Genomic DNA, 9,875 nt, shown 5'->3' with positions numbered 1-9,875 from the left:
TGTGGTGTTGTTTTGGCGCGGTGTCTGGGTGTTGGTGTTGTTGTTGTGTTCCAGTGGGGTGGTGTTAGGTGGTGCGCCGGTTCGCGTTGTGCGGTTGGTGCGGTTACTGATACTTAATTTCTGTGTTTCAGCTTAGGGATCCTCATGGGCTTTGCTACACGAGATCAAATTTTATGTCCTCGGTTGGTAACTTACGAGACGCGGCATACGGGCCTAATTGGAGTACACCACCTCAATGTTCCACTAGGGCTGCAATCGGTCAGCCAACGAGCATTCGATGTTCGCCTCACACGCCGAGCTCTTCATTCCCTTCAGGGCAATTTTCTGCGTCAGACTTCTCCAATTTCATTAGACTCAACTACCCTCAGTTGGTATGCCAACAATTTTTTGTTCTTGCGATAGCTTACAGATCACACTCTCAAAATACAACCTACTTATTGGTTTTGCATCTCCCATTGCCCGCAGTTTGGTGATCCACTCGCAATCGTGTTGAGGCAACAATACGCGAGGGTGGTACTCCACATGAACACTGCGATGCAGAATATCCAGGAAGACATGCACTCGTTCGCCCAAAAAATGTTCTTTAACTTGTAGAGCCGTTGCATGTGCTGCTCTATTAGAGGTTATCTGGATTGTCCAATGCGTGATCGTTCATCAACTCCAGGTACTGACTTTCATCCTCCAACCACATTCATGTTTGTATTTGCATATATAGTTTTCGTAGATGAATTTTGTCTGATGGCACGCCATGGATTTTTCCTTGTTTTCATAGACCCTTCGATGCGAACCCCTGCTGCACTGAGCATTCCTGGTCGACGTCTAGATATGACAGCCATGGCAGGTACAGTTTTTCATCACTTAGGGTGTAAATCAAACCTTAGCACACGGGATATCTTACTTATGGCTGCAATTTATATTTCGCAGATACGAACCCCTCCCCAAGCCCTAACTACCGATCCAAGCGCGCCGCTAGTGATCCACTTCTCGTTGATTCATGTAGACCAAAGAGGGACCATGGTTCTAGCACAACTTATTCAGTTCGCCTTTCTGAGTACGCTTCGTCAGTTAGCAGCGTTGTCTTGGAGGTGTAAATCCGCCTTAACTGCGATGACCCTGATGCCCCCGTGTTTGCCCATTCACTGAGGCCGTTGCCTCAGAGGAAATACGTCACATCGTCTGGCTTTGCAAAAAAAAAAATCCTTGGATGGCAGGCTATTGTCCTGCTCCCCCGCAGTCTACTGTTCTTATGGAGCAGCTCCAAGATTTCATGCGCAATGCTAGCGCGGAATGTTTGAACAGGTCGTCTCCCTTATTTCAATCTTTTCTGTCACCTTGTCCCCCCCTATCGTACTGACGAAAACAATCCTTTATTTGCAGCAATTGGATAGTCCACAACACTCCTCGTCACCTCACCGTGTCTGGTCTGCAAATCAGGAATCAGTTCCTTGCCCCTGTCGATCTTCAGCATGAAATGGCTACTCTCCTGTTTCGACGCTGCATTAAGATTTTCATGGAAGAAAACCCAGATCGTCCATACATGAGCTTTCCTCACATATTGGACAATGGCTTGGCGGTTAGTTCAGTTATTTTTTATGTTTACGACTGTTTTTAAATAAAAGTTTTGCTAACATCTGTTCTTATTTGATATATCTTTTAATATCAGGTGTTAGTTCTTGCTGGTATGGATTTCATCCACCTGATCCAAATACAAGAGCAGTTTGTTGGACAACACATTCTCTACCCCCTGCACACTTGCCAGAACGTATGTGTGTACTGGTTTTCTGTAAATCCATGTCAGCAGTTCTCCGTTTCATGTTTTGAACTAATGAGGCTGTTTTTTCCGTGCCCAAGTTTTATGTTCCAGTGCCAACACCACATGGCTGGTCACTCTATTTATGGGACATGGTTGCAACTGAAGTACATGTACTAGACCCTCTCTCTGGACCTAGTGGGTGCACTCCCGAAGTTCGAGCTATGCACGAAGCTGCAGTCTCCATATTGCACGACGGTTTGTTCAAGTGTATATCAGAGTTTTTCTCGGGATGGCCTGTGAGTAAAGAAAATTGGACCACTAAGTACCCTCGAGTGGCTGACACTCTTTTCTCTAGGTAATACAGCTTTTTAGGTCAATGTCGCTACATTTCCCTTTTGACAACTGCCCCCAAATAAAGTTTGTCTTCTCATTTCACATTTCATACTGTAGGGAAAATTCTGCAGTATGTGTCCTTCATCTTCTTCGATTCTACAATGGCAGCAAGGCAACCGTGCCACTAACTAAGGTTTGTATGCAAGCGGTACTGAACCATAACATCACAACCTGTCATTTTATCTGATCTAGCTAATGTGCTTTTTTTTTTCAGAACAATATTGACAGGATGCGCCTTCATTTATTCCATGAAACCTTCAAGTTACAAGGCAACAAATCTTCTGTGCCACCAGACGTGATGTGGAACATCTTAGCGCCTGACGACATAGCCGATGAAACATCCGTAGTTGCAACTTAATGAGAGCTCTGATGCGATGTTGTTGATTTCTTATGTCAAACTTGTACCATGACTTACTGCAAGTTTGTAATCATCATGTGTTTCGGTGCATGAGTCCTCCTGTGTCTGGACATGTAACCATGGATAGAGTTTTACTATGTACTTTGGTCAACCCTGCAGCTCCATTCGTTTTCCTTATGTTCTACAATTTTTCCAAGTAATCCAGCTATGTTAATGCTTGCATCCATGACCTCACTTTTCACAACTTTCTAAAAACTGTGCACACTATCTCACAAACTAGTTCTCTTCTTTTTCCATTCCACTCAAATGAAGGTTCACAAATGTGTTCCAGTCATGTATATTCCTGAATTTTTCCCTATGTTCTTTGCAGAATCATTTAAAAACTTTTCCAGTCTATCTCCACAGCCAAGGCTATGCTTCCTACATCAATTACAGCCAAGTTAAGAACATGATCCCTTCTATTTTTCTGTATTTGGAAAGTATGAACGACCCTACTAACTAAATGTCATTGCAGCAGATGTTTTTGGAACTTAAAAGCCATGAGATTATGAGTCCACACAAACCGTTGGCGCCGTAAGGAGATGCGGACACGGCATGCATGCCATATGAAGTCTTCCATTACATGAAACCAGCTGCGGCGACTGCAGGCATGATTTTTGAAGTCTTACATTGCATGAAACCAGATAATGACGTAGTCTTAAGCAGCACAGCCATTCCAAACGTAGTCTTATGTTCATACATAACCACTGACTGATATCCATAGGTATTATCACATTTTATTGCTAGAGCGGAGTTTTTGCTTCATCACGGTTGTTGCAATTTGAGCTAATCAATATGCACAACCTTGGTCTGATCAACAGCTCGTCGAGCTCTCATCATCTCCATCTTCTCTGGCAGCTCCCGCCTCTTTGCCCCCATAGTGCACATCTGGTATGGTAGGCTCTTCCGTAGGTATTTTGCAGCCCCCTGCAGTATCAAAATGGAAGCAAGAAAGCCGTCATCCACTGCAATTCATACATGTTCTTCTTCTTTTTTGGTTATAGTTCAAACAGAGATTACCTTTGTCACTGGGCTAGCAAGACTGTCGCCATCGAACTCTCTCAGTATGTGGATGCAGTAGTAGCCTGTTTCCTCATTGTTGCCACATTCCAGAACAATAACTGGATTGAACTAGATTACTAGGTCCATAAAATAGGTGGAGATAAGATAACATGTACTTTACCTGGAGCAACGTTCATGTAGATCATATTTGTACTCCGCTTGCCAGCCCTGCCTTGTCATTTCCCACCCCGGGAAGCATTCGTTGATGCAATGAATCAACCCCTTCAGAAATTTATTTAAATTACGCCAGTGCCTATCTTTTGTTGTAGAGTCATCAGCATTGCAATCAGATGGATCCATGATGACCACCTTCTTCATCTTCAAGTTCACAGCATATATTGACCAGCTCTCCATGTCGTTCATCAACATTAGTAGCTATTCATCATTAGTTGAGCTTATGTAATTAGTCAACTTATAACTTTTCTTCTTAATGCCTCTCTTTCAATGGAAAACTTCAGCTAACCTGCTCCACATTTCGAAGGTTGTACCCAGTGTACTCTTCACAAAGCATTCTCCTCACACACTCAAAGTCTATCATGTTGTGGTGGTCCTTCATCATAATCTCCACCTGCAGCAAATATCGTAAAATGTCTTAATTCTTTTCAATATGCAAAGCTTGCAAGCCACTTAATGGAATCCGGCTTACCATCAAGTTTGGGTCCGGAATAGCTCTCCATCGATTCTTCGCTCCTCTATACATCTTGTTCTCTAGCCAATTTAGCGCTCTCCAAATCCCTGTCATGCCTAGCCTGTCTAGCTCCCCCCAGGGTCCAAATTGATCCACAAAATCTTCCCCTCTCAGCACCATCCATTGTGGATGCTCGTGCATAAACCATCTCCTGCAAAAATTTATGTATACTTAGTTCGTCTGCACCCACGCCTACCATGAACTAAGTTCAAAAAAAAACTTGCAGTCACTAAACTAAGTAGAACCTACTTTGCTAGATCAATTTCATCATCACATTTCTTCAACAAATCATAGAAAAGGATCACACTCTTCGGCCGTGGCTGCTCATTATGGAGTCCTAGTTTCCCAGGGAAGTCTGCCTCCATTTCCAACTTCACTACGTGCAAAAAAAGATGAACCAATGCTCCCTTGGCAAATGTAGAAACATCTTGTGTCAAGGGCCTCGGTGCCCAAGACAGCAGGACCTCGACTACGTAGTTCGTAGTCGCGGGGGATAGGAGCGCTAGGGTTTTTGCCTGGCTGCTCTATGATGCGGGAGGGGAAGATAGAAGGAAATAACTTTATTGCTTATCCCTAAAGGGTGCTAACTATCTGATATATAAAGGCCCCATGGGCTAATAACAAACTAGAAACCTATACGAAATAAACTAGTCTAGGAACTAATGTGCCCGGATCAGGACTCCTGTCCAGCCTGCGCCTTGCCTGATGCGGCCGTCGGCTGCTCCTGGCCGCGCGGCCCACGTCTGTAAGACGTGCCCCACATGACATCTCTCCCCCCCTCGACGAGCAGCTCGTCCTCGAGCTGAAAAGCGGGGTAGCGCTCGATGAAACTGTCAAGATCCTCCCATGTAGCTGACGAAGCTGCTTCACCCTTCCAGTGGACGAGTAGCTGGCGAACGCCGCGTGCTAGGCGCGCACGAGTCACGCGCTCTGGTTCTGGAACAGCCGCCCCGTTGTGGATCGAAGGCAATCCCGGCGGTGTAGTTGGAGGAATGCCGAAGAACTTCTTGAGGAGGCCCACGTGGAACACGTCATGGAGGCGCGAGCGCGCCGGAAGCTCAAGACGGTATGCCACGTCGTTGATCACTTCTGAAATGCGGTACGGCCCATAGAATCGTGGCTTGAGCTTGCCCCTGGTTGGCAAGTTGAGAGAGGACGCGGCGCGCTGTCGAAGGCGAAGCCAAACCCAATCGCCCACCTCATGCCGAATGTCCCGATGACGTCTGTCGTAGTAGGACTTATAGACCGCCTGTGCCTGTTGTAGACGATAGCGGACGTCCTCGATAAGTTCGTCGCGCTCAGCCATGCTCCTGGCCACTGCAGCCACCCGTGTGTCGCCGGGCTCGTAAGAGCGAATAGTGGGAGGGTCACGGCCATACACAAGCTTGAACGGAGTCTCTTGGGTTGCTGTCTGGTAGGCGGTGTTGTATATGTACTCAGCCCAGGGAAGCCACCGGAGCCACTGCTTGGGACGATCCCCGGTAAGACACCGTAAATACATCACAATGATCTTGTTAGCAGCCTCCGTTTGCCCATCCGACTGCGGGTGAAATGCGGACGTCATGTGCAGCTTTGTCCCCGTGAGGCGCATGAGCTCTTGCCAAAAAGCGGAGGTGAAGACGGGGTCGCGGTCAGAGACCATGGACTGTGGTACGCCGTGGAGACGAACAACCTCAGCGAAGAACACCTGTGCCACTGACTCTGCCGTGTATGGGTGGGCTAACGCCACAAAATGGCAATACTTGCTGAAGCGATCCACCACGGTGAGGATGACAGACTTCCCGCCTACTCGAGGAAGCGCTTCCACGAAGTCGATGCCGATGTCAGTCCACACGCCCGTGGGTACCGGCAGCGGCAGGAGCAGCCCAGCAGGGTGCAAGTGCTCGGACTTGTACCGCTGGCAAGTACCGCAAGTGCGGATGTACTCCTGCACCGTCTTGCGAAGGTTAGGTGCGTGGAAATCGCGGCGAAGACGATGCAATGTGCGCAGGACGCCTTCATGCCCATCATCGTGCACGGCACTGAGAATCTCCTGGAGTAGCGGGGATGACGGCGGAATGTAGAGGCGGCCGTTGAAGGTAACGAGGCCGTCGGAGAGCGCCCAAGGCTGTTGCCGCGCACCTGCCGTGATATCCTCCCGCAGTGCGACGAGCGCCGGATCAGTGGACGTCGCTTGCCGGAGGCGATTGATGAAGTCGAAACGAGGCCCTGAGACCGCCATGATCGTCGTCTCCTCCGTGTCACGGCGGGAAAGTGCATCCGCCACCGTGTTGGTACTACCTGCCTTGTACTCCACCGTAAAGTCGAATCCCAGGAGTTTGCCAACCCAATGATGCTGCGGGATGGTGGCCAAACGCTGGTCAAGCAGAAATTTGAGGCTGTAATGATCCGTTTTTACCACAAATTGACGCCCCCATAGGTACGGCCTCCAATGGCGAATCGCGAGCACCAGGCCGATGAGTTCCCGTTCATACGCTGCCAGGGAACGGTGACGTGGCGCGGCTGGCCGGCTAAAGAAAGCCACCGGGTGGTGGTCCTGAAGAAGGACGGCCCCGAAACCGTACGTCGATGCGTCACACTCGACGATGAACGGCCGTGTAAAATCCGGTAACGCGAGGACGGGAGCCGTGGTGATTGCCGTCTTGAGGGTGGTAAAAGCTGCTGCCGCCTCCGGTGACCAAGAGAAACCATCCTTGCGAAGGAGGGCCGTCAGGGGCGCGGCAACCATGCCAAAGTCCTTGACAAACTTGCGGTAGTACCCCGCAAGGCCGAGAAAGCCCCGAACCGCGCGCGCCGAGCGTGGTTGCGGCCAGTCCGCTACTGCCTGCACCTTTTCCGGATCCATGGCCACGCCTGCAGCGGAGATGGTGTGACCCAGGTATGCGATTGATTCAACGGCGAACGCGCATTTGGAGCGCTTGACGAAGAGCCGGTGCTGGTGCAGGACCGTGAAGACGGTGCGCACATGTCGGAGATGGTCAGCCCATGTCTCGCTGAAAATGAGGATGTCGTCAAAGAAGACGAGAACAAAACGGCGCAGGTATGGCCGCAGCAGATCATTCATGAGGGCCTGGAACGTGGCCGGCGCGTTGCAGAGTCCGAACGGCATCACCAGAAACTCGTAGAGGCCGTCATGAGTACGGAAAGCTGTCTTCGGGATGTCCTCCTCACGCATCCGCACCTGGTGGTAGCCGGAACGTAAATCGAGCTTGGTGAAGAAACGAGCGTGCCGTAGCTCGTCGAGGAGTTCGTCCACCACCGGAATCGGGAACGCATTCTTGACAGTAATGGCGTTCAGGGCGCGATAATCGATGCAGAAGCGCCAGGACCCGTCGGCCTTGCGGACCAGCAGTACCGGGGACGAGAATGCGGAACAACTCGCACGGATGATACCTTGGGCGAGCATGGTGGCGCACTGACGCTCCAGCTCGTCCTTGTGCGCGGCCGGGTATCGATACGGACGGACGGCCACCGGGGCGGAACCAGGTAGCAGGGTGATGCCGTGATCGCGGCTGCGGGGCGGTGGCATGCCGGAGGGGTCGGCGAAGATGCCGTCGAACTCGGTGATGATGGCGTCCAGGAAGTCGTGGCCGCTGCATGATTTTAGGGCTGGCCCGTCCGGTCCTGCAATGCCGTGCCAGCACACCCGATGGCCCCGCCGCCAGAATGTCATGGAGAGGGCTCGGAAATCCCACAGGATCGGTCCGAGCGACGCCAGCCACTGCGTGCCCAGGACGATGTCGTAGCCCGCGAGCGGCAAGGCGAGGAAATCCTCCGCGAACTCCTCGTGGCCGATGCGGAAGGGCACGACGCGGTACGCGCCCTGGCACGGAACGCGCTCGCCGTTGGCCACCGTGACGCGCATCTTCTCTGTGGTGGGGGGCGGTAACGTAGCACGAGCGGCCGCCTCTTCGGCGATGAAGTTGTGGGTGGAGCCTGAATCGATCAGGGCGAGGAGGGAGACACCTCCGAGAGTAATCTGCATCTGCATGGTTTCACTCGTGCGCACGCCGGCGATCGCGTGGAGCGAGATTTGAGGGTCGGCCCGCGATGCATCATCAGTGGCGGAGGCCGCGTCGTCGTCGTCGTCGTCCGGCGCTAAGTCGAGGAGAAAGATGCGCTGGCACACGCGGTTGTGGCCCCTGCCAAACTGCCAAACTTCTCGTTACAGTTGAAGCAAAGGCCCAGGCGACGGCGTTCCTCCATCTCTGTCTGGGAGAGACGCTTGATTGGGCGTCCGTCCGGCAGATTGTGGCCCTGCTGAGGTGCGGCTGGTGGGGCCGGAGCGGGGGGCGCGAGGCGTGGTCCTGGTGTCGGCAGGATGCCCTTCTGTGGAAAACGCACCGGTGGCGCGGCGGAAAGCGCGCACTGGTCGCGCAGCTCCAATTTGCGGGCGAGGCTCATGGCGACGGCGAGGGACTGTGGGTTATGGATCTCCACGTCGAGGCTGAGGGGTGGCTGGAGTCCCGCGGTGAAGATCTGCACTTTCTGTGTCTCGGATAAGGTGCCTGCCCGGGGAAGGAGTGCCTCAAACCGCTCCTGGAAGTCGACGACGGACGTCGTGCGTTTGCACGCCATTAGTTCGCCCAGCGGGTTAGCGCGCAGCGGTGGCCCGAAGCGGAGATTGAGCAGCTCGGAGAAGCGGCGCCACGGAGGTGTGCCCTCGTCTCGCTGGACCTGCATATACCATAGTTGGGCAGGACCCTCGAGATTGTAGGACGCCATCCACACCTTCTCCTCCTCGGCGATCCGTTGTTGATGGAAGAAGGACTCGCATCTGTTGATGAAGGCGAGCGGATCAGACTTGCCGTCGAACTTGGGGAAGTCCATCTTCTGGAACCTGGGCGGCCGATCATTGTGGTGCTGCCCATCATGGGCGGCGGCAGCGCTGGACGAAGAGGAGGACTTGTCCTTCTGGAGTGCGGTGACGGACGACTGCAGGGACATCACCGTGGCCGTCAAGGCCTCGATCATCTTAGCCAGATCTGTGGTGGTCGGTTCTGCCATGCCGGAAGTGACCGAGGCGGCAGCGGATTGTGGCGATGTCGGGGAGCTGGGCGCGGACACAGGGGGGAAAGCGGCCGGCGGATGGAGCGTGGACGAGGAGGAGGATCGCCTGGAACTTGATACCAAGTTGTCAAGGGCCTCGGTGCCCAAGACAGCAGGACCTCGACTACGTAGTTCGTAGTCGCGGGGGATAGGAGCGCTAGGGTTTTTGCCTGGCTGCTCTATGATGCGGGAGGGGAAGATAGAAGGAAATAACTTTATTGCTTATCCCTAAAGGGTGCTAACTATCTGATATATAAAGGCCCCATGGGCTAATAACAAACTAGAAACCTATACGAAATAAACTAGTCTAGGAACTAATGTGCCCGGATCAGGACTCCTGTCCAGCCTGCGCCTTGCCTGATGCGGCCGTCGGCTGCTCCTGGCCGCGCGGCCCACGTCTGTAAGACGTGCCCCACATGACATCTTGTCCTGCCGTAGTACAAAAGAAATGTCACTACCTACTTTCCATTCCAAGATCCTGTTTTTTACTACCAGTAAATGAAAGTCAACAGGCATGTAGCATTTTTTTACCT

At 52.0% G+C, this 9,875-nt stretch overlaps 1 protein-coding gene across 1 annotated transcript in view; it reads left to right on the top strand.

Moving 5' to 3' along the window:
* Nucleotides 1–2,655, top strand: part of LOC119334581 — a 5,672-nt gene extending 3,017 nt beyond the window's left edge. Inside the window, exons 5-13 of the mRNA XM_037607122.1 lie at nucleotides 132–371; nucleotides 466–664; nucleotides 773–841; nucleotides 925–1,299; nucleotides 1,378–1,573; nucleotides 1,664–1,762; nucleotides 1,852–2,108; nucleotides 2,204–2,279; nucleotides 2,361–2,655. Of these exons, the coding sequence (XP_037463019.1) occupies nucleotides 132–371; nucleotides 466–594 (369 nt within the window). The 3' untranslated portion in view covers nucleotides 595–664; nucleotides 773–841; nucleotides 925–1,299; ... (3 more) ...; nucleotides 2,204–2,279; nucleotides 2,361–2,655. The remainder of the gene's footprint in view (nucleotides 1–131; nucleotides 372–465; nucleotides 665–772; nucleotides 842–924; nucleotides 1,300–1,377; nucleotides 1,574–1,663; nucleotides 1,763–1,851; nucleotides 2,109–2,203; nucleotides 2,280–2,360) is intronic.
* The last annotated feature ends 7,220 nt before the right edge of the window (nucleotides 2,656–9,875 follow it).

Source organism: Triticum dicoccoides, chromosome 7A (assembly GCF_002162155.2).
Source record: "Triticum dicoccoides isolate Atlit2015 ecotype Zavitan chromosome 7A, WEW_v2.0, whole genome shotgun sequence".
Lineage (NCBI taxonomy): Eukaryota > Viridiplantae > Streptophyta > Magnoliopsida > Poales > Poaceae > Triticum > Triticum dicoccoides.
Note: the sequence above shows the minus strand (reverse complement) of the source record. Positions and strands in the feature narration are given on the sequence as shown.